General features: G+C 43.2%; 1 protein-coding gene and 1 long non-coding RNA gene across 3 annotated transcripts in view; one reads left to right on the forward strand and one right to left on the reverse strand.

The window, feature by feature from the left end:
- LOC126299461 (hepatocyte nuclear factor 6) overlaps nucleotides 1–13226 on the reverse strand; it is a 546572-nt gene extending 533346 nt beyond the window's left edge. For both annotated transcript variants that reach the window (XM_049991381.1, XM_049991382.1), the window contains exon 1: nucleotides 11319–13226. In XM_049991381.1, coding sequence (XP_049847338.1) covers nucleotides 11319–12918 — 1600 coding nt within the window. In that variant the 5' untranslated portion in view covers nucleotides 12919–13226. The remainder of the gene's footprint in view (nucleotides 1–11318) is intronic.
- Nucleotides 13227–13614: 388 nt separating this feature from the next.
- The window catches only part of LOC126298802 (uncharacterized), a 232208-nt gene continuing 220179 nt past the window's right edge, over nucleotides 13615–25643 (forward strand). Inside the window, exon 1 of the long non-coding RNA XR_007552683.1 lies at nucleotides 13615–14090. This is a non-coding gene — a long non-coding RNA (uncharacterized LOC126298802). The remainder of the gene's footprint in view (nucleotides 14091–25643) is intronic.

The following is a 25643-nucleotide window of genomic DNA, read 5'->3' on the forward strand; positions in this document are numbered from 1 at the left end:
TCTGCTCTGTACGAGATTTTAATAAATCAGTTTACAGAAAAATTAAAAATATAACTCCAGGTCCACCACAAAAAATTTTAAAACCATTTACTACGCCTAAAGGAAGTACCAGCTAACGATGAAGTATTTTAGCTGTCATTTCATACTCGTAGAGTCTACATTGTGTATTTAACAAATGCTTTCAACTGTCTCAGGCTGCAGTGTAGGTAATATGATTCTTTACATATAACGCTGGAGAGAAGTAATTAAGGTATTTCTGCAATATAATACTGTTTTACCAGAGCTTTTGCACGAGTTAAAAGGCGTTTGTGAATCAAAAGCAATGTCGAAGAAAATTTAACTTACTATTGTGCGTGAAATTTTATGCATTCTACGTTCCATAAATATTCTACAAAATGGATTACTATTAATTAACTTCAAAGCGCGCCTTTCCATCAGTGCCGTGCGAATATAGTTCAAGAAATATTTTAATGCCACTCAGATTCTTCTGCTTTTGCCTCACCTTGTTCCTGAATTATGAGAGATCCGTCGGAGCCTATTTTCCTCTACTCAGCCGTCACTCTCTCAATCGTGTGAACGCTGATCTTACCCTCCCCTATTCGTTTTTGTCTCAACGTAAAACTGAAAGTTTACTTACACTTCTCCATCTTATAAATGTCTGAATTGAGATTCATAAGCTCCGTGATTGTGTCTACAACGAAATAACTGTAGTTCTGCATAAACTACGAGGTTTATTTTCATTTGATATTCGCTGTGACTATGTGTATAGTAAGTCTTAGTGGTCCAGTTCAAACGTATAAATCTAAGTTACTATAGCTGTCACGTGCGACTGGGGTGCCGAAGGCGCAATATCATGCAAATTTCCTTCCGCGTGCAGCACATTTCAAGAAAACACTCCGCTTGCTTCTTCACCAGAAATCTTACCGTCCGGTCTCGCACATTCACGGAAATTACATAGCAAAAAGCTGGAGATATACATAAATACAAATGGAATATATTTGAAGTGGCTTCTAACAGCTTGGTGAAACACACTGTAATTTACCGAAAATACACGAATCGCAGCAGTCCTCGATTAGGGCAGACGTTTAGAGTTGGTCACGGTGCACCTCCCACATGCTAACAAGACGGCCCAACGCGGAAACCGAAAGTGTGATTCGTACCAAGCCCTTCCTCGTACGCCAACCGGATTTTTTCGGCCCTTCCCCCGTAACGACCCTCTCTGGTGTTGCAAATGACTGGAAGGGAGGAATGCGCAGCGCAGGTCTCATACAGCAGGGAGAGGTGATAAACAAAACAGACTGGAGGTGAACAACCTGGCGACCTCCCAGCTTGCTAACAGGCGAGTGACATCTCGTCCGCATACAGCCACTTCATTTAGGCCCATAAGCAGCCAGCCGCATCTGGAGATTACCGTGCCGATTAGTTTTGTTACTACCTAACAAATCTAATGAAGAAATTGCAAATTCACGTCTTTTTAGCCACATTAGTGAATGCGTTTTTTGCACTATACGCATTATACTTCGATGGCTGAAGTCTAGTAGAAGTTCAAGCAGCGAGCAGAGCTCTCTCAGTAATTGAGGATCACCGAGGCAGTCGTCAAAATATTGGGCGGAAACTAGAATCAACAATCCGAACTTTTGTACGCAGCTTAGAACAGGACACACCTTAATACTGTTAGTATCTGCGCAATGAAATGCCATCACAAATGGTGGGCTCTCCATAAGAAGGACTGTTGAAGATATGACGCAGCACTTAACGAGATTGCTAATATCTCACACGGAAATCTAATTGTATTACATTAGTTCTATCGTAATGGAATTGGTATGTTTTGAGACTCTTGATTGTCTTTACTCCTCGCACCATATTTACGAAATATGTATCGAGCGATGAAGCGCACGATAAACATATCACATATCATATGGTAACGTGCCAATATAGCACATAAAAATTATAATGTTTTTTAAATAAGGCATTTGTCTAGCTTTATACATGTCAATGCCTTTGCGTTACTTTTATTTTAGTTTCGAAAAAAATATTTTATGCTTTTCGAAAACTATGATCACCGTGTACGTACATACAGATGCTCCCCTGCATTTGAACGTGCTATCACAAACTTAAATGTGGAAAATATCCTAACACGGCTTAAGAAACATGAATAATCTTGTTTTAAATTCGGTATGGAGTTAAGATTTCAACGCGAAAACAAATGCGTTATAAACCTCGTTCCCACGGGTTTAGCTGAGCGCAGATTTATTTTCCTCGGACAGATTTTTCGCAGCCAGTGGATTAGTAGTGTGTCGTTAAATTCACCACGTAAGTGCAAATGTTTTAGACATGTATCACAATTGTAGCCAGACATAATTTCGACACAGCGCGTATTTTAAATAATTTCAGGTAGTTATTCTGGTGAACATGTATTTAATTAAGAGAAACAACGGAGTCACAGTATCTGATTCAGAGCGTCGCCTAGCAACTGACGACTGAAGGAGTGCTCGGAAAGCCTAATGATTAAGGTGGATGCTTGCAAGAAGCAGGAAACAAGGGCTATAGTCCCTGTTTGACAGAAACTTCCATATTCACTAGTAGACAATGTTAAACTTACGTGCATCCGTTCTTGCAATACTGGATTGCGGGACAGCAGACGATACGTGTGTAATAAACATAAAAAAGGCGTCAGCTGTAAGTACATTTTGTTTATTTTATAGGCTATGGGTTTCGGCAAATAATACGCCACCATCAGGCCCTCCATTCTGGATAATGGTCGAATTTTTCAGTGACAAAATGTATGTATGTCATACACGAAAAATAACCAATCTTCGCACCAGCGTATGTAAGCACGACCTTAGCACAAGTGAACGTCGTCTGCAAGCTGTTGACACCGAGAGAGGTGCTGCGTTGGCTAGCACACAGGCCTCGCGTTCGGCCATCTAATTTAGGATTTCCGTGATTTCCCTAAATCACTCCAGACAATTGCCGGGATGGTTCTTTTGAAAGGGCACGGCCGATTTCCTTCCCCAGCCTTAACGCAATGACCTCTATGTCGACGGGACGTTAAACCCAATCTTCTTTCCTTCCTTTCTAGCTGTTGACGCGTTCAAAAATCGTGCGAACATAAGCTGCTGCAAAGACTATTTCTCATATATGAAGTACGTACAATTTGACATTGAAAAATTCATCCATTATCTTGCTACATACGCTGCTGCAAAGACTACTTCTCATGTATGAAGTATGTACATTTTGACAATGAAAAATTCAATCATTATCAAGAATTGAGGGCCCGATGATCGCATGTTATGTCGCCGAAACCGTCAGCCTATAAAATAAACTGCAGATGAACTTGCAGCTGACGGTGTAGATAATATTTGTCTGCCATGATGAGTTAGCAGCGCATTTCGGTTGCTTAACATGGCACTCACTATTACCCTGTTGGTGGACTAACGTACATTTTATCTTCTCAACTTCGTGCTCATGCCGAAGTCATCAAGGTTGAGTTGTTAACTGACTTCAGAAGCAGCCCGTGGCCTTAATGAATGTGTCACTATTCCATTCACTCTCGGTATTTGTAGAAACCATGGAAGACTTACAGCAGGATGGTCCAAGCGAAATATGAACTCTACCTCTTGGGTTAAAGAGACGATAATCTTAATCTCTGTGCCATCTTGCTCATTTGTGTCTTGTGGGAGTGCTGGAAGCTTGGAATGATTCCACTATTCCAAGCTCCATTCAGTCTTCTTCGGCTGTCAGTAACTGAGGCTAAATATTATTCGGTGCACAAAACAATAAGCGTCTCCAGGTCGGATAGAGAGAGAGAGAAAGTGAGTGAGAGAGAGATAGAGAGAGAGAGAGAGAGAGAGAGTTCGCTGTCGAACCTGCAAGCAGTATTACTCGGTTCCGTCACGTTAACAGTATAGAGAGGTTTTTTGATAAAGTTTTAGTCAATGAGTACCTCATTTATGGGTCCACTGAATGCAACGAAGGGAGACACAACGACGCTAGGATGAGCTGTTCCCTCTATGACGGTAACCACATCACAGTACTCTGCATATGTTCTTCCGTGTTAGAATGGAAGGTACTGGCACGAGAGGTACACCAGAACACGCAATTACAGAAGAGAATGTGTTGCACGTGACTGGTGACAATCTTGACAACAACAGTCAGCGCGTTGCACGTACATAATTACATTGTTACTCTGTAACGAGTACGGAAGATCACGGACGTCTTACGCCAATCAGAAAATATCCCTGAACAAATTATGAAATATTTTGGATGGTGTTTGGATTCACCCAGTATACGATATAGCAGTGCCTGCTTTGTTCAGACCTACGATGTAAAGTTCCTTCTGTGGTAATTACAGCCGTTATGAACTAATGAAATGTACTTGCAGTTGCGAATGTGGCAGCCATCAGTTTATAACGGAATGACGACAATGAAAATTTGTGCTCCGCGTGGGGTAATTACTTTCGGCTCCCCCATCGGTGGTTCGAGTCCTCTCTCAGGCATGGGGCCGCGCGGGATTAGCCGAGCGGTCTAGGGCGCGGCAGTCATGGACTGTGCAGCTGGTCCCGGCGGAGGTTCGAGTCCTCCCTCGGGCATGGGTGTGTGTGTTTGTCCTTAGGATAATTTAGGTTAAGGGACTGATGACCTTAGCAGTTAAGTCCCATAAGATTTCACACTCATCTTAACACTCTTTTCGGGCATGGGTGTGAGTGTGTTGTCTTTAGAGTAAGTTAGTTTAAGTTAGAGTAAGTAGTGCGTAAGCGTAAAGACTGATGATCTCAGCAATCTGGTCCCACAGAAACTTACCACAAATTAAATTAAAATTTGTGCCGGACCGGGTCTCCAACCCAGATTTCCCACTTATCCCGAGCGGGCACCTCACTATTTGGCTGTCCGAACGCGCCTCAAGGTCAGACCCAATGAATGTCAACATATGGTTTCGGTCTGGTGGTGAGTCGTGTTCGGATAGCCTAATGGTAAGGCAACCGCTACCGATAAGCGGGAAATCCAGGTTCGAGTCCCGGCCCGGCGCAAATTTTCGTGGTCGTCATTCCATTACACAAGGTGATGGTTGTTCATATTCGCAACTGCGAATACTTTTCATGTATTTCACTCTGTATATGTTTCTCCTGTGAGGCACGAACAGTTCCCTCCAACACCATTCTAGAAGTCCTGACTACAACCCGTCCGTTAAATAGGCTGTGACGATAGTGATAAATTCTGCAAATATCGAACTTTATACGATTTGTGGGAGTGCTCATGTTTTGCGGATAAGCGTCCTACACGTGTGTAACATTCGGAAACAGTTCCCTGAACAATTTTATCTGATGTGGTGTTGGCGGGAAAAGCAATCCGAATTTTTACCATGTCTTGGTCCACATACTCGCAGACAAACCAAGAAAAACATTATACCCGTATTTGCAAGGAAATTGGTTCAGATCTTCGCCAGAAGATTCCGCTTAATTAAGTTTGTTTTGTTTTTATTACATCACTTCATGTGTGTGGTGAAATGATTCCCCCCTTCATATTTGTCAGAGCGTGGAGTCTACCACTAAGGACCTCGTTGACTAAGAGATAATAAACCCATTAAGAAATCATTCCAGATGCAGTTGATGAATCACAAAACAGGACTTTTTAATTATATTCCCTTTATCAGTCTGTCTAACGAAAATCGTTTCGCAGTATCACCTGCAATAGGCGGCGCACTTCATACGAGTTAAGCATTCGATATATGGAGCGCATGGCACCTACACCAAGCAAGTCTGATTTACTTCAACTGTAATAACCCCACCGGTCTCCAATCTGAACGATATTGCTGCAATTCAAGGCAGTCTTATGAAATTGTCTTATAACGTCTGAAGGAACTCTGATTTCTTAGTTTTTGTCTTCGAATTTAAAGGGTTTTATTATTTGGAACCTTGTTAGAACTTTGTATCAGTTGTTACACCGCCGGTTTGTTGTCCCTATGAGCCAGAACCAGTCTAAATTATTCTTGGCTCACGAATGAGTAATTTAATATAGATCGTGAAATTTAGATCTAAAAATATAACAATAATAGTATATTTCGTGTTTTGACGAAACAACATATTTGCCAACTAGTTATATCAGTAGTTATTAACTGACGCAACGAATACTGTCTGCGAAAGAGAACTAACAGAAATCCTAGAGTTCCCAGTTCCTGCTGGAAACCAATATATTGTATCTTATTTAAGTCAATAGCTGTCAGCATTAAAATGCCTGTAGTTTCAAGAAGTCACAATATTTCGATTCTCTGGTGACGATTGCCTTTTTTTTGTAAATCTACATTATTGAGGGAGCCGTTTGTATCCCTGGAAGATGGAGAGACTTGATTTCTCCGTCACGATCGCGTGCTATGAACGACTTTCTGCAGTCAAAGACACGACTGGGGAGGTGAAGTGGGAAGGTAAAAGCTCTACAGAATCTAATCATCTGAAGGATGCAACGAAGGTATGTACACTAGGTTTATGAAATTATGAGCCAGCGTTGAATGAATACATGAAAGTAATTATACAACAATAGTTCAGTCAATATACGTCGTTGTATGTAATTTTAATGAGAATAATTCGTTGTCCAGCTTTAGTGTGCGTGACAGTGCTTTGCTTCGTATTGGATATTTCTTAGTTTTCACGTATGATCACGCATGACTATCAACTGCATTCACGTTTAAAAACTGATTTCAAGGTTTAGTTTGAAGGAATTAGAGCGAGCTCAAGCATCTGGTACAAATTACTTAGCACGAAGGTTGATTTTTCCCCCTCGCACGAATGAAATGAACTAATGTATTGGGAAATAACGAGTAGTTTGAAACATATTTATAGCGTGATTACCTAACCGTACAGAAATGTAAAGAAATGGAAAGGGGATATTGAAAAAAGAAACTTCGGTTTCCGAATGATGTTTAACTCGATATCGTTATTGTAATTGGGGTGAAAAATTTCGGTAATACCACATTGCAGGAAGAAAGCAATTTTAAGAAAACTGTAATAAGTATCTAACTTGTGTATTCAGGAGGGCTCAACATCTGGATCCGGTCGTAGACTCACTCTTTTCGACACATAAAGAAAGACGGAGACACACGCTAAACATCCATAATTTTGTCCGGGACATATCGTCGTGTAATTAAATTATAGATCACTCCAATCCCCAGTTCTAACGACGATTTTCGGCAGATTTCCTTTGGCTGTACAGGAAGCCCGTTCCCAAATATTCCCAACTAGTATTCTCTGTGGCTCACTATCATATCGCCAGATTTTTATTGAAAAGAAGTGCAGTCAAGTGAATCGGATGTCGAACAGGCCGCTGTAGCTTTGGAAGTAGAGAACGAAACGCGTTAACAGAAAAGAAAATCACAATCGTGGAAGAACTGAAGTGCCAGCCAGAGCTGTACGGGAACAAGCGGACCCAATACTCGCAAGGTGGGGAGGGGAAAAAGAAACTCACTATTGAGTAACAGTGCAATAACTTGAGTGGACCATGAATGAGAATTGACACCGCGGTAACAGGTATAGCAAAACATGCGACAGAAAGAAGTGAGGTAAAACAGTGCTCTGCGACTTCGTACAAGACTGAAATACGGATGCGAGCTCATATCCGCCCAACTAATGAGATTCCGAACGTCTGTCGGACTTGGAAAATGAGAAGCACGCCAGAAAGTGAAACATGTACACTATGCACATGACTAGAAAATTCCCATCCAGAGAGTGCCTTTTGTTGTGCCATTTATTCCGATCCATTTTTTCCTTTCAAGGTTTGGGAGGGGGAATACGGCTTGTCTTCATTTCTAAGCGGGAGTTATCATTAGTCTGAGTTTATCTTGAAAGTTTTTAAGGGCACAATACATAGGAGATTGAAGAATGTTCATCCAGCTTAACCCTAGAAATCTATTCTGAGCATGATCTCTCGCTGTGGTAATGTTTTTTAGAGTTTTTACCATTACCATAAGAAAGCCTGTAAGCTTTTGTGCTCTTTCTTTTCTTATATTTTATTATGTATATATACAGACTGAAGCGACGAATGAGATCTGTACCAATTCTCGATGTCCCCATATTGTTTGACCTGATTTGGTGCCACGCACGTGAGCGGTATTCCAGCTATTTCGATAGAAGGGTTAGTTTCCCTGTGCGTTACAAATAAATACATCTAGGCGTGGACATCACTTCGAGAAATGAGATTGAATCCGAACTGAAGAAGAGATTGCGGGCGGGAAATGCGAGTTACTTCTCACTGATTAGATTACTTTCATCACGGTTACTGTCTAGGAATTTAAAGATTAGAATATTTGTTGTTCCATTTATTCCCATCTTTTTCTTTTCCTTTCAAGGGTTGGGAGTGGGAATACGGCATGTCTTTATTTCTACCAGTTATGCTGTACGGGTGTGAGACTTGGTCTCTCAATGTGCAAAATGAAAAGCCGTTTCGAGTATCTGAAAACAAAATTTTGAGGAACATTTTTCAGAGCGAAAATGGTTGACATTAGCGGAGAGTGGCGGAAACTGCATAACGAAGAGGTTCACGATCTCTATTCAAGCCCTGACATAATCAGTATTATTAAATCACGTAGGCTGCGATGGGTGGGTGACGTAGCTCGAATGGATGAGGGCAGGGCAGCGCGCAGAGTACTGGTAGGGCACTTAGAGGGAAAACGTCCTGTGGGGAGGACAATATGAAGGCTGATTTGAGGTATTGTAGGTGAATGGAAGCAAATAGCCCAAGACAGGGACAGATGGCGAAAATATGTTGCTGCGGTAATGGACTCTCGAGTCCGGTATGACCAGTGGGTAAGTAAGTAAGTTACAAATAAAGAGGGAGTCTTTATTTACATCTATGATAGTTCCGCTTGATCTCTCAACTCATTGTCTCGTATTTGTATTACATGATTGAGCCCAGCAGTTATACCTAAATTGTGTTTCTACGATTTCTTAAGTGTACAACTACACACTCATTTACGTTAAGGTCTTTACCTCAGTCTCTGATTTTCTCGTGATCTGAGCGGAAACCAATGCAGTGTTTTTAAACGATAATAATTTTTCTGGAAATGACCATATCACGTTTTTGTCAGGCGAAAGTTACTTCTGTGTAGACGGGCGAGTTTACATGGAACAGCTGTCAAAACATGGGCCTGCGAAGTGAAGCTCTAGATTTGAGATATGCCGGGCTGGGGAGGGGAGCTAAGTGAATGACGGCTTATCGTGTGTGCGGAAGGCGGCGCGTGCGGCGACGGCGACGGGCCAGCTGTGCGCCATGCGGGCTGCCGCCGGGTGCGCCCGCGCATGCGCAGCTGCCATGCTGCTCCCCCACCACCGCTGCTCTCTCATTTGCATCGGCCCGATGTTGACATGTGCGTCTAACGAATTCGTCTTATTCAAACCATCCCGTTCGTAAGACCTATCGAACATCTAGCGGAATGCGTTCCACGAGTGCCGAGTTCCACGTATAAGCACAGAGCCGGTCTTCACGTTTACTCCGCTCCGTGTGAAACTGGCATTCGTGTAGCTTACATTTAATGATACTGGATGCATGTCATGCTATACCCATCCTCAGATGCATGCATGCCCTTTGACAGATATATGTGGAGTACACAACATTTACATTGTAGTATCCCTACAGTTTTTGAATGCAACATTATGATTAAGAATTTACAGTGACATTGCTATCGATGATTTACAAAAACTCCCCCCTCCCCCCTCGTCGCATAACTAAGAACTATTCCATGAAACATAAGCCCCTGTAATTAATAAGAAAAAGACATGCAGTAGTCAGATTTTGACTGTCGCCTGTGGCTTTATCGTCTCAGTAAATTCTACAGTCTTGCTGTTTCATCCCTCAATCATTCGATGCCATTATACTCCTGTAAAAGGCAAGAGTATAAATTAAACACAAGGTTAAGACAACAATTATTCCAAAAAAATATTGTTACCAGTCGTTCCATCGGCTCCTCTTCAACGAGGCAACACATGTGTGCTGAAATTTTCTTCTTTTGGCAAATGTTTACCAATTTCGTAATAAAATTTTAATTATTACATATGCTAATGATTTCATATATTTAAATAAACGCAACACTGTGAATTTAAAAGGAAATGTCAGAATATGCTAACACAACAGTGATTAGCGGAAGTACAGGGTAGCGCACGAAAAGCTGGCCCCGAGTACGGGCTGCTCGCGAGTTACGCATCAACTGTTGCCCGCCACGAACAAATACAACAGCATTAGCTTATTTGTCATTCTTTATTATACGATTATTACGTATGTATCTATTTATTATTGTATCTGCTTATGGCGGGCAACAGATCATGCGTAACTGGCGAGCAGTCTGTACTCGGGACCGATTATTCGTGCGCCACCCTGTAGTATTCCGCGACAGCTAAAGCAAAAACAAGTTAATTTATATCTTGCTTTTAAAATTATACGTATAACATCTATTTGACTGTCAGTATTAGAAAGGAATTAAAGGAAACCATGTACATTTACACAAATATGTCTTTTTATTAAATGTAAAGCAGTAGACCCTGAGCTAAGTACTTGCAGAAAAATTAGTAATTTTGCTATAGAAAAATATACGAGACTAACTAATGAAACATAGGTACAATGACATTATTTTGAACACTAAACAAGTACTGCGGCGATTAATGAACGCCAAAGAATCACTGGAATAGTCATAATGTAATTATTCATTAACTTCCTAGATGGCTTTAGAAATTGTGCAAAGGCGTTATATATTTAGAGAAACGCTACATTGTGAATTTAAAAAGAAATGTCAGAATATTCTAACACAACAGCGAAATGTAGAAGTAGTATTTCACAGTCAAAGTGAGAGTGAGGCATTAAGATTTACTTATTATTTAACAGTTGTGACTAATGCTCTGCATAACACAATTGTAAGTCAAGTGCAGACGAGAGCAGTAGAAATTGAGATGGGTTAATGTCTCGAGCAACCGTCGTTCAGTAACTCAGACGGCGTACAACTCATCGCTAAGAAAACGTAGCGGTTTTCTGAGAATCGGCAACGCTCGCGCGAGGCCGCAGACACGGGAAGCGGAGTGCGGCTGGCTCGTCGTCACGTGCAGTTTACCCAGTGACGGAGGAAGCGCAAACTCGTGCCGAACGAAAATCGATACTCTGCGCGGAGAGGGGTGAGCGTCAGGCTCGATAAAACCTGCAGACACGCCCCCTCACGTGCTCGCCACGTGCTCGTCCACCTTGTTTACACACAGTGGCGACGGCACGTCAAAACACAAACGTCTACTCGCGATTGTTCGAGACAGAACCACTCGAGAAGTGAGAATTAGAAGTAAAGCACTTACCTGCCAATCTGAGTGCTGACATCCGTTGAAACTCGGGTTCCTGCAGCCATTTCCACATGCGGCGAAATGTCTCTCTGCCAGATTTGAGCTTGGACCAGGGCTTCGGGTTGCGGAGGAGGTCTGACAGCGTGCCCTGTGACCGGCAGAGGACGCGCTGTGCGAAGATGGCTTGCGGGATGCTGTAGCGCTTGAGCTCGGCGCTGATGCGCTGCGCCAGCTCCTTGGTGTTGATCTCCTCGACCTCGCCGGCGGGGGCGGGCGCCAGCGTGACGCCCACGCCGACGCCGACTCCGACGCCGACGCCGACGCCGGGAGGCAGCAGCCCGCCGCCCGACGGCGCGCCCGCCTTCACCTGCTGGGGAGGCGGCGGCGGCGCCTGCTGCGGGGGCGGCTGCGGCTGCTGCTGCTGCGGGGGCGGCGGCTGCTGCTGCGGCGGCGGCTGGGGCTGCTGCTGCGGCGGCTGCTGCTGCGGCTGCTGCTGCTGCGGGGGCGGCTGCTGCGGGGGCGGCTGCGGCGGCTGCACCGCCTGCTGGAAGGCGGGCGGCGACGGCGACGCGACGGCCACGCGGTCGCGCGGCTGCGGCGGCGGCTGCTGCGGGGGCTGCTGCTGCGGCGCCTGCTGCTGCGGCGGCGGCTGCGGCTGCGGGGGCGACTGGTGTGGCGTCATCGTGGCCATGCCGTTCATCGCCGCCGCCGCGCCCACGAAACTCGTCACCATCGGGTTGGGCGGCGAGTGCAACGACGCCGACGGCGGGCTGAGCGTCGCGCGGCCCACCGTGTACGGCGAGTCGTAGCCGCTGGGTGACAGGCTCTTCTGCGGAGACTGCAGCCCGTTCTGGCTGTACGTGCTCTGCGGCGACAGCGGCGAGTGCTGCTGCGGGATGTTGATGGTGCCCAGCCCGTTGTTCGGCGACGAGTAGTGCGGCGGCGGCGACATCCCCATCGTAGACAGCTTGTCGTACGTGTACGGCGAGTTGACACTCATGCCCAAGCCTATATTGGCGAGTCCGTTGTTTTGCATTACTGTAAAAGATCCGGAAACGTTACTCGTGTGGCCGTAAGCGAATTTGTCCGACACGGTGGAAATGGGTGGAAGGGGCTGCAGAGGGGTCAGCGTGGCGTAGGAGGAACTGGGGCTGAAACCGGGAGGTGACATCCTGCCGTTGACGGACGTCAGCGTCTGGTACGTGGGTTCCGGCTGCAGAGTGCGGAAATCTGTGGCGTCGATCATGCTTGCGACACTGACTGAAATTCCCGAAGTGGGAGAAAGTTTTCCCGGACTCAGCAGCTCCGAGTCCTGGGAGTCTTCGTGTGGCTGCACTATCACAGAGAGCGTCTCCTGCTTGATGTCGACCGAGTGTTCCGACAAGTCTTCGGACGCAGACGGCAGCTCCTCCTTGATGTGAGTTGATGTAGACTCGCCGAGCGACTCGTGCGAAGTGGTCACCGAGCCAGTCACGGCCTGCCGTGAAATAGTGGGGCTGAGCTCCGCCGGCGACATGCTGAGGCCGGCATGCGTAGACGCAGCTGGCGAATCGACCGAATCTTGCATCGGCTCACCGAGCGACTGCTGATCGGCCATTTCCTCCACGTTTTCCATCGCTCAGCACGCCCCTTCCCCACACGAACGCCACCCTCAGAAACTTCACACTTCACTTTACACAGTAATCGATGCCAGAGCTTTAACACTGTCCCACGGTCGAAGAAATTACCTTCGTAAATGTCCCTTGCACGAAATTTTCACCGACCGACGGACGTCCATATTTGTATGGCGAGTTACTGCGCATGCTACTGCGCAGGAGGGACTGTCGCGGTACGGTGAACGCAGCGGGCGCGCCGCGACCGTCGGACGGCGAGGTGGTGAGCTGCGGCGCGTCGCTCGCTGGCGTACTGCGGCCGGGACCCCGGGGTTCGCCGCCGCCGCCGTTTTGTTCGGAACCGGTGTCCCGCATCTGCCGCCGAGGGGCAGGCGGCAGGCAGCCGCGCGACTGCACCCCTCCTTCACCCGACCGCGCCAGTCCCAGGTGGCGCGGAATGGCGGCGGCGCTGCCGTATGTTGGCACGCACCTATTGTCCCACATTTACCGCCTTCCTCGCGCTGACAGCTGCTGCCGGCGCTCCACGCGGCTCCCTGCCGCTTTCCTTACCGAAACGGCGGGCCCTCGCCGCCTCTCCGTGTTTCGAAAACCACTTCTTCGCACCTCTTTGCCGGCCGCCGAGCACATGGTCGGGTGATATTGATTCGGCCACCAAGAAAGGCCGATAATTTTGAAGCCTTAAAATCGATAGCAATTACAGTGTAGCTCAGAGCGGCGTCAGTCCTCTTCACGGAAGGACAACTGTTCGCGATTGTGCTTTTACGTAGGGCGAGTAGCGATCTGAAAGTTACAGAGTGGTCGCAAGACGGTTTGTGGTGAGCGTTAACTACTGGCGTGTTCGTGCCTGTTTGTGTTGCTCTGTGACGCCTGCGGTTTGTGGAAGCGGTATAACGACAGTTCGAGTGTAAAATGCTGTTCGACTATTTGAAGGATCTTTTCTCGAATTTTAGTTGCAATAGAGTCGTTTGCTTCGCCACGAAAAAGAGTGAGACGTCTAAGCAGAAAATACAATCGTCCACGCGAGCTACGGCGTAGCGTATTTTGCGGAATGACCTAGACGGTAGTTTTTATTTCTGTTATCTTTTTGATCGCTTTTAAGATATGCACGTTTGCAATTTTATTTACGCAGATATTAATAAGAAATAGACGGTTTCGAAATTTCTCGTTCTTGCAGGTGGGTACCAAAAACTGAAACGGCCTTCCTTTGAAGATATTTATATTTTGTCGGTGCAATGCTATTGCTTCTTACTATGAGATACGTAAAGCGTACATTTAACTTTTTTTATATAAATAAGCGCTTGTTGGTATTTTTCTCATAAGTTCTCTGCGCTTCACAGGTACCAACCTAAGAAAAGTTATTGCTGTTCCGTAAATGTAACATCTTTGAACTATTCTTTTTTTTGCAAGAAATTCTAAAAATAGAACACTTTCACTTATTAATTCTTAATATTTTATCTCATACGCGGTGCAAGCGAGGTTGTGATCTACTTCAATGAAAAGGAAAAGATTTTTCTTGGAGAAAAAAAAACAGAAGCACACGAATATACTCTACAAATTATTAACAATAATAGCTTTCAACATCTGGATACTTCATTTTCAGGCACCTACCTAGAAACGTAATGTGAAAATAATAAACCCTGAGCATAACGGTCGTAATTTATTTATTCTACTAATGAATGCTTAATAATGTTTTACTACCACAGAAATCTTAAATAATTGGCTGTGGTGGACCATTCGTTCTGTACAAGGGTAAGGAAACTGAATACATCCGAAGACTACACGAATGTTAAGGATACAGTCAGTTTTATTGTCGAGTTGACAAGTTGTGTATGATGATAACAGTATTAATTTGTGTTTCCTTTCAATACATGAATCCTTTTCTATAAATTTTAAGATAACCTTTGTCACAGACGCATCACATATCATAAAACACGTTTATGCCTACCCATAAAAATTTCATAACGAAAATAACCCTTACATTGAGGTAAGATAAAAGTTTTATGCTCTTAGTCTGAACAGCAGTAAAACTTTGCGTCAGTTTACTACATGGGAGGTAATGAATGGACTATGGGGTGTTTGTGACATTTAAATATACTTATATACGTATATGAAGAAATATTTTGAGCGTTTCAACTTGAGGAGTGCTATTTCATGGGATTATTTTTCCACACTTATTCCAAACACTGCCATAGTATTGTGGAGGGATCTATCTGAAGTGATCACACTGTGAGATGGTTAGTAAGAAGTAGATGAAATCTTGACGTAGAAGACTTTGTAATATATGACTACGTTCTCCTTGAGAGATATTTACTTTTGTTTATTACCTCTGTTTTCCAGTGCTTTCTTACAAACTCATTAATGTACATCATCTTGACACCTTGAGGACGACACCCGTACTGCTGTGCATAGTAGGTTAACTTATTGTTTTCAGCAAATGTATGAGAGAAAAAACATTGTTATAATAACTTACGGCAATACAATTGCTCGTTCAGATTACGAAACACACACACACACACACACACACACACACACACACCGCTTAATTACAGAAAACACTGTTAAGTGCATAGATTCTAGACAACAGTTATTATAGTAAATAGTATAGGTTTCAGAAAACAAAAAACGTAGACGAAATGTTTACAAGTTGGCACAGGCTGGCAAATATAAGAGACAACGACAAGGGAGTAACCGTTTGTAATTAGAATGAGTAGAGGTTTGGTACAGTACCGCGCATGTACTGGCAGCAGTTGGCTGCCGTTGCATGCTTCATGTACAGAACTGAAATCACACGCGTTGTCGTGGGTTTCTGATGTATTCTGGGTAGTGTTGCCACATTACAGACAATTCAGCTCAGGTGATTTTACAAGGTAGGCTGTATTAGCCGTTAATTTGGAATTTTACATGCTGCACATATGCCCTAGTATTCAGTTACGTACGTTTTGCCGCAAGGCAATGTTACTCAGTGCCGATTTCGTTCATTAATTTCGATCATTCTTCTGATCACAGTTAGCGCTTATGTGTGGATAACGTACTTCCAGTTTTCATTACATAAACACGCCAAGTTCTGTTAACCCTTTCGGGCAGTCAACTGCGTTATAAGTTTTTGTTTTTTTAGTTTCTACAAGAAGCGTCACTGACAAGCAAGCCGCCGAGGTGGCTTCGCATCAGACTGGTATCCACACGAAATATATTCACTATATCTTTTCCAAAATCAGTTTATCTTTTCTTCTACATTCAACATCTTCAATCATACTAATAAAATTTGTTGGTATCCCGCCAGAGATTACCATTTGAACGGTTATGAATTACAATAGGAAGAAAAACTTATATGGGAATATTATGAACTGATTTGCCAATATTCAACGATTTGCATCCTCGGCAGAAAGTAAATGAAATACATTGCCGACTGTTGTGGCCGAAAGGTTGTAGGCGCTTCAGTCCGGAACCGTGCGACTGTTACAGTCGCAGGTTCGAATCCTGCCTCGGGCATGGGTGTGTGTGATGTCCTTAGGTTAGTTAGGCTTAAGTAGTTCTAAATTCTAGGGGAATGATGACCTCAGATGTTAAGTCCCATAGTGCTCAGAGATATTTGAACCATTTCTGAAATACATTGCAACTGGTCTTGTAAGACTAGAAGTGTTTACAATGGTTTTGTACGCTCGTTAGTATATTTATTACTTGATTTAATTCATTGTAGAACAAGTTACATAGGAAAACGGTGTAGCTCACAGCAGGGCGTTAAGTAATCTACTACTGTACACATTTCTGTAGTTTAAGTATTTTCTAATCCGTTGCTACTCCACAGAGTGATACGACAGTCAAGCAGTTCAGGGACTACTTAAGAATAGTAAAGGCATACTGGAGTTGTTCTAATTTTGTGTACAACATTTTATCTCATTTACTATAGGGAAACTGTTTATCCACAAGTGGAATCACACAAATTTTAATTTATTTGGAAATACGACAATCATAGTTTTGACGTTGCCTTTTCACTCTTCCCTTTTGATTCAGGTTACGTGGAGAACAGATGTCGACTCATGTATATAATTGCATTTGATGTTTCTATCTGTCGTAATAACGTTATGATTATATTTTTACGGTACTTTACAGATACAGCTTATTTTGGAACTACGTCTCTCTTAAAAGTTGCCATTTACCACAAATAGCCAATTAATTTTATCCTTAATTAAAGAGTTAGTATCTGATGAAAAGGGCAGCTATATGGCCATTGTACTGCTCTATGTTGCTTCACAGTCCAAACAATTCGTGTCCTCATCGTAGCTCTTAGACTGTGCCGACGCACATTTAATTTTTGGTCGAATTGCTGTGCGGATTTCGCAACGAAATGGAAATTAGCTGTGAAAAAATGAAACAACACACATGAAAGACAGCGGTTGTTTGTGGATAAATCGCATCGGGTAAGACTTGAGCAAATTTTAAACACTTTTATCTTTTATGAAGTTTTCAACGGAACTAAGCAAAAGACGGTTCTGTCAACATGTCTCACCACAAGGTCTGAAATAGTTTCATGGCAAGTAGAGTAAGCCCGATATTCACAGCCAACTTTCAGTGTCACTCGGTCTAGCAACAGGCAGTTCGAATCCTTACACACTCCTGAATTTGGACGCCAAGGGAATGAGAGGTCGTATTGTACATGCCTGCTCATTAATTTCCGTGGGGCGGCCTCTGTGTTAAGATCCAATCGCCTCTACAACGTCACACGAAGTGAAAGCGTAAAATTATGATGTAGCTATCCGTCTGTTCGGTGCTTTTAAATCTGAATGTGCTATTTGCCAGCAGTGAGTTCCACTCATTATTTTCCTTTAGTTTCTTCATACGTGTAAAACAAGTGAAACGAAAAACAAAACTCAATATGCACGCTCTATAGTCATCGTACACGCTATAATCCAGCGATACAAATAGTTCCGGCCAAGGCACCGATGCCACTAAACCTATGCCAAGTTTCATAATGTAGAAATTCTGTATTGTTAGCATCTCTTGCTGAATATCATAACTTGGTAATTTAAAGCCACGACATTTATGTCATATTTCGTCTCTCTTCTCCCTCCCCCCCCCCCATCCCCCCTCTCTCTCCCTGTTCACCTTTATGACGGCAGCATGAAACTAGTGAAGGGTAGCTATTGCCCAAAGCCGTAAACAGATCGTGACCATTTTCCTTTCAATATTAGGATAATAATCAGCCTAGTGTACCGTAATTTTTATCCAAGTAATGAATAGCAGCGACCTAGTTTAAGCTGTAAAATGATGCTACATGAAACAAGCTAATGCCGGTATTTTGTGCGAAATTTGTTTGTAATTGATCGTCTGCTGTTTGATGTGACTTGTGGCTGTGTAGGTGTCTTGCCTGACTACCATTTTACACAAATAAAAGGTTTTTTGCATCCAACAGTTGTAAGGTTAGCGTAAGTTTTGCGCTAAATATGCTTTAGTTGTTGCTGTGGCACACCAAACTGTGCGAGATCATCTGAGCGAAACAAGACATAACAAGTGCTCAGCAGACATTTAAAAAAAGCGAGAAGTTATCATAATCGGTTCTAAGATCAATTGCCCCCAAACGGTGCCCACACATTAACCATATATTACAATCCACATTTATCACAACAAGATTCGCATATGAAGAGAAAGTGGGTAGCAACACAAAGGTCCCATGGGATGGGAATCAAGGAGAGATGCTGGTAATCGCTTCTCTATGTACTGTTGAACAGGGCAGTAACGATACACTCATAAATCTATCGCAGAATGTTTTGCAGCGACACAATATTTTGCTTCCTTCTCATACTGAGCAGCACTCTTTCCTACCACTATATTATATCGTCCTTTTTGATCTTTTTTGAATTACAAATTACGTCTTTCACGTTTCACAGGATGAGGAGCCTCCGTAGTCTACATGCGGCAGTATTAAAAACTTCTCATTTTACTGAATAGACAGTCTTTCTGGTGATAGCTGAAAGTTACTCGCCCAAAGATCTGAAATATAGGAGTAATAAAGAAATAAAAAGGTAAGGTACGAGAAATCAGGGCTCATACGGATGGATACAGACAGTCGTTTATCCTTCGCTCTATTTGCGAGTGGAACAGGAAAGTAATGATAAATAGTGATTCAAAGTACCATCCGAGTACGGTGACTTGCGGAGTATCTATGTAGACGTAGATATAAATGAAATGTTACGGTATTCTTTAAAAATCCAAGATAAAAACCTAAGATAGACAGCTACCCGATACTGTTTTATGTTTCACTTCACCACAAAGCGTTTTGTTAGACGGGCGAAGGCCGAAAAAGGGCTGACAGCGAAATAAAATATAAAATTTCTTAGATGCAATTGTTTTTGTTTTGATTGATTGAATATGACATCTCAGTGCTTAAATAACGTAATTATGAATGAAACAATGTTATGGTTTCATGTCCAGTCGACATGATGTAATTAGGAACGGAGCACTGAGTCAGCTGCATGACTCACAGTCAGAAAACCGGGCACGGACTTGAATGAAGCATGCCCACGTCAGCTCTGGACGGTCGGCTGGTGATTTCAAAATGTTCTTCTCTAAAACGAGTACAGTCACTTGTGACGTGAATCAGCAGACTGCAACAGTTTCAAATTTTATTCTTAATGCAATGTACTCATCTATATTTCAAGTATTGTTGTAATTTAAAATCCTGTTTTACGTCACTTCGTTGGTGTCAACTGTTGATACGAATTTCGTTGAAATCGTTATATTCATTTCTATCTTCCAGCATTTATTTTAAAGACTCCCGCTTGTGAAACATAATTATGTCTTAATTTGTACATACAAGCTATTTTACCATGTCTCTCTATTCTCGATTCGGATGTTTACAATCAGTTTCACAAAAAATGGTTCAAATGGCTCTGAGCACTATGGGACTTAACTTCTGACGTCATCAGTCCCCTAGAACTTAGAAATACTTAAACCTAACTAATCTAAGGACATCACACACATCCATGCCCGACGCAGGATTCGAAACTGCGACCGTAGCGATGGCGCGGTTTCAGACTGAAGCACCTAGAACCGCTGGGTCACTACGGCCGGCCCAATTTCACACAATGTGCTAGTAATTAGATATAGTTCCAGAAAGTCTTTTTAGCGAGGAGCGTATAGTCTTTTGTAAATAAAATCTGAACTGCATCCGTTTGCAGGTGCTTTACTTACTTAACAGTAGCTTATTCAAACGAAATTCCTGCAAAAATTTGAGTTATAAAAAAAAAGGAAATACGCCTAAATCAAGTATATCGCAGTCTTAGCTAGTGTGCCCGTGTATTGATCTGAGGAGAACTGGTTCCATGGTAAATCTGGGTACTGTATCGTACAGTAAGTAGACAGGTGGTATCATTATGAAGAATAATCACTTGTGGTGCATTTCAACGTTTCGAAAACTTTACCATTACTATACTGTTGCAGGCGCTTTTTCAGTGTAACACAACGTGACTCCCTACCAGTCTCCACGTCGAGGAGACATTAAGCTCTCACGTCCTTTATTTAACGACGTGCGTCACTGCGATGAGCAGTTAGTTTGGTTGGCTGACTGGTTACCTATGGGCAGGGAACCAGACAGCGAGGTCATCGGTCTCATCGGATTAGGGAAATATGGGGAAGGAAGTCGGCAATGCCCTGTCAAGGGAAACATCCCGGCATTTGCCTGGAGCGATTTAGGGAAATCACGGAAAACCTAAATCATGATGGTGGAACGCGAGTTTTAACTGTCGTCCTTCCGAATGCGAGTCCAGTGCGCTAACCACTGCACCACCTCGCTCGGTCAGTCAGTTTGACTGCAGATAAACGAAGTACAACTGGGAGTCGGTTTTCCCAGGGAAACAAATTTTATGTGTTTGAATTTGGTTAGTCAATCTCCAGCAATATGTCTTGGAAAGGAACCGAGTTTTACTTGATTCTCCAAAGTAATGTGACAGAAAAAAATGTGTGTGAAATCTTATGGGACTTAACTGGTAAGGTCATCAGTCCCTAAGCTTACACACTACTTAACCTAAATTATCCTAAGGACAAACAAGCACACTCATGCCGAGGGAGGGCTCGAACCTCCACCGGGACCAGCCGCACAGTCCATGACTGCAGCGCCCAAGACCGCTCGACTAATCCCGCGCGGCTAATGTAACAGATATGGTGGAGTTTTTGTTACTGTGATTTTAGAGTTCCATTGTCGTTATTGAGAGCAAATTAATTCCACGTGTAGTGTGATCAGCTATCGCACATTGTTTATCTCTCTCCACCAACGTCTTCTGCACATTCACCTCACTAAAATGTAATAAAAGTTGTTCGAAAATTTATGTTGTAATTGATTTCAAAATTAGTGCTGTGAAGTCATGCACAATGAGTTACAAGGGCAACCGTCAGTCTAGATTCTGCAAATGGCTGAACACGCACCCATACGCACAACGTCCGTGAGTCCAACGGTGTTCCTGATTATGATACCGATGCCACACCTACGCTTATTATTGAAAGTACTATCGTAGGGGGTATAAAGCCAGATTTGTGACCAGCTTGAGGATACCTTAGTAGGGAGAACGCAGCATGTTATCACAGTTGGAGAGTCATCGCCAAATTCAAAAGTAACTTCGGGTGTACCTCAGGGAAGTTTATCGGGACTCTTGCTGCTTATGTTGTATATTAATGACCTTGCAGTAAATGTTAACAATAACCTCAGATTTTTCGCAGACGAGCAGTTATCTATAATTAATTACTGTCCGAAAAAATTTGCACGAATAGTATATTCGATCCTGACAAGATTTAAAAGTTTTGCAAAGATTAACAACATGCTTTAAATGTTCAGAAATATAAAATTTGGCACTTCACAAAACCGGTCAACGTAGTAACCTACAACTGCAATATTAACGAGTTACAGCTGGAATCAGACATCTCATACAAATACCTGAGTGTGGAACGATCACATACGCCCAGTCGTAGAGAAAGCATGTGCCAGTCCTGAGTTCATTGGTAGAATACTAGGGAAATGCAGTAATTCTACAAAAGGAGATTGCTTTCAAAATATACGGACGATCCAAACTAGAATATAGCTTACGTGGGTTGGACCAGTTCCGAATAGTGTGATTCACATAGTCAGATGCCTTAGATAGGACGCAGTGCTATTTTATTATTTAATGCTTGTATATAGAAAACGGCAGCACGAATGGTCAGAAGTTTGTTTGTCTCATGGGAGAGTGTCACAGAGATGCTGAAGAAACTGAAATGTCAGACAGATAAGGGTAGACACAAACTATCGCGAGAAAGCTCACTCTCATAGTTTCAAGAACTAATTTTAAACTACAAATCTAAGAACATACTGCAACTGCCAGCGTATAGCTTCCGTAGGGATAATGAGGACAAGATGCGATTAATAACAGCGCGCAGGGCCGTTTGAACATTCCTTCCGCGCACCAGCCGTGAACAGAACGGGACAAAATCTTAATAAGTGGTCCAGTAGGAGGTATCCTCTTCCGTGCGCTTCACAGCGGAGTATGGATGTAGATGCAGATGCAGAATATGATGATGGCAGTGGTGGTGGTGAGAATGGTAATGGAGTGCTATCTACTTATCCAGAACTTTGCTGTATTCAACATTTATATGATATAGCTTTATGTACGAGATTACTTTGCTGTCACTCTATACAAAGAAGCAATGTTCTGTAATTTTGTAAGCGTAGACAGATAAAATCAAACTCTGGGCTTCCTTCTTCAATGCGGGAAACCTGTTATGTCTCTAATAATTTGTGTTATTAGACATTCTTGTAGAATACAAAAAAGTAAGAGTTTGCTACACAGGGGAAATTGATATCTTTCAGTACATAAGGTAATTCGGGAAGACGCAGGGAGCGTATAGGAACTCTGTTGCTTCCCCTACGGATATACTCTCTTCCATTCTGTGGGGTAGAATTTTTAACCACAGTACACACAAACAAAGAGCAGAACTGGTGGGATTACATTCAATGTATAAATAATGAGAGTTGCATAATGTTTATAATTAATTTATTTTCAATAATTTTCAAAGGCAGTACTTTTGGAAATACATTAAGTGAGTAGTATGTGCCTTTTTGAGACGAAGATGTTCTGAATAGTCACACTTACGTCTTGCTTGATCACAAGCTTACCGTAAGCTACGATCTTCGACTTGAATTCCTGCAAATAATAAATTTATCATTGCCCCTTGTCATGATTTACGCTTATAAGAATAGCGTTGTGTGTGGGATGTTTGGAAACAATAAATTTCTAGTGTCATGGGAACCACTGCACCGCTAAGTAGTTAATATAACTTTATTTGATGGTTACTACCGTTTCCTCACATTCACTCCTAGCTATTGCTAACTTAGGCACCCGATCACTATTCTGAATTGCACCTCATCTTACGTACAAGTATAGTTTTGCATAACTTGGTTACGTAGCTCTGTGGTGAGCATGGCTGGTTGCATGTTGAGCGGCATGCGAGCGACAAATCCAGCTGGTGGCCGAAGTGGAGCAACTATATTATTACAAGTAATAAAATTTTCCGGGCTCTTATGTGGTGGTCGGATGGATTACACATTTAAACCCATCGCTTCGTCCCCATCTGCGGAGGACACTTTCAAGGGGGATCGTAACTTCTTTGAGTGTCCGTTTCACATCCTGGTTCGCTACTGACTGCAGCAAAATTCCGTTTACGCGTGCTTCCGGGCAGCGGTGAGGCGTCACATGTTTTCAATACCCGAGCGCAATTGGCCGTTGTCGATTACCGTCGTCCGCTGTTGCTATCACCCCATGGGGGAAGACTGGTACACATCTTCTTCAGTACCGCGATCCAAATGTCTTTTAATTTCACGCCTTCCTCTTTCCTTCTGAAATTCCTGGGGTGTTTTACAATCTCTATGGCCTCTTTGTATAGCCTTTCATGGTTTCCCCTCGTGGCTGCCAGTACTTGAGTCCTATCAAAATGAATCTGGTGGGCACTTGGCTGCAAAGCGTAATCCGCAGCGGCTGATCTGTCAGTCTCCCCCATCTGCAACTGTCCTTGTGCTCTTCTACTCGTTTTTGACCGCTCTTATCGCAATACCCACAAATACATGGAATCCTATAATTTCCCGCTTTTTACAGAGATTTGCGAGCACCATTGGACAAATTTTAGGTGATCTTGTATCTTCCACGTGAGTCTGTAGATTACAGCAATGTTGCCTTTTTTAAAGGTTTTTTCTGATAGAGACAGAAAGACTTTCAATTTCACAGGCGCTTATACATCTGCGTGGTAGTCTTAATTATCAGACTAATAACCATTCTTGAACGATGCATTGGCGAGATGTTTTAATTGTGCGTCAAGCAGCTCTAATACGCAGATGTTCCTTGCTTCATCCTCTAAATTTTTATGATGCCTCGCTTTTGTTGTGGTTAGTGGTTCGAATGCTGGTGTAAATAATGGTGTGTGCGTGGGTTTCCGGTAAACTGTATGGCCTAAGGTACCATCTTCTTTCTTGAAAACTAGCAAAACAAGAAAGTCTAACCTTCCGCCTGCCTCCTGCTCTTTCAAGAAAGAAGATGGTAGCTTAGGCCACACAGCTTACCGAAAACACACGATTACCTGCAACTGAATTCGAAACGCCACACACAACAAAAGCGTGGCGTCATAAAAATGATGACGCATAGAGAGAGGAATATCTGCGAACTAGAGGTGCGCGACGTGGAATTAAAACATCTCATCAGTGCATTACTCAGGAATAGGTATTTCATCTATTGATATAAAAAGAGCATTAAGACCACCACGAAGAAATCATAGGGATGCACAAGCGCCTGTGAAGGCGAAAGTTTTCCTGCATTTCATTAAGGACTTCACTGACCACACAGGAAAGAACCTGAAAAAAATGAAACATCACTGTGATCTACAAACCCACCCGAAGATTCACGATCACCTAAGATTGGCCAAGCATGATCGCAAACTGTTGGAAAAAGCAGAAATGTATAGGATTTCATGTAGCTATGGGGAGATGCACGTGGATTCTACAAAAAAAATGAAAAAACGAGTTGAAAAGCACAACGGCAACTGCAGAAGGGGGGAGACTGACAGATCCGCTGTCCGGAACACGCTTTGCAGTCAGGAGACCACCAAATTAATTTTGATAGACTCAAGTACTAGCAGCCACAAGGGGATACCGTGAAAGGCTATACAGAGAGGCCATAGAGACTGTAAACAACCAAGGAACTTCAGTAGGAAGGTGGAAGGCGTGAAATTCAACGAAATTTAGATCCCGGTGCTGAAGATGATGTGTACCATTGTCCGGAATATTTTATTAACAGTGACATTTTCACCCGTGAAAGTTTACGTTTTACAACTATATTACTATGCACAAAGCTATTTCACCGACAAGAGCCACATTGAAATGCGTTTTCGAAAGCTGACGTTTACACACTCGGCAGCAATGCAATCAGAGGCACTATTTTAGTTTCTTATAACATAGTCTTTCGCAGTGGTGACTAGAGCGTCGGGTTGTGGCTTGGAGTCCACGAGAATCCTACAGCACTGTGAGAGAGCATTCCGATCCACGACCATCCAACCACTGACCATAATTCACAGAGATTCGTCAAACTATGCGCGCACATCTCTATTGCCCAATAGGATCGAAGTCAGGTGGCCACAGCTGAGGGAAAGGGGAGAGTGTTCCTCAAACTTTCATGACACTGTTCACGATCGATGGGGCGCTTCATTGTCTTGCTGAAGG

The sequence above is a fragment of the Schistocerca gregaria genome, chromosome X (assembly GCF_023897955.1).
Source record: "Schistocerca gregaria isolate iqSchGreg1 chromosome X, iqSchGreg1.2, whole genome shotgun sequence".
NCBI classification, from domain to species: domain Eukaryota; kingdom Metazoa; phylum Arthropoda; class Insecta; order Orthoptera; family Acrididae; genus Schistocerca; species Schistocerca gregaria.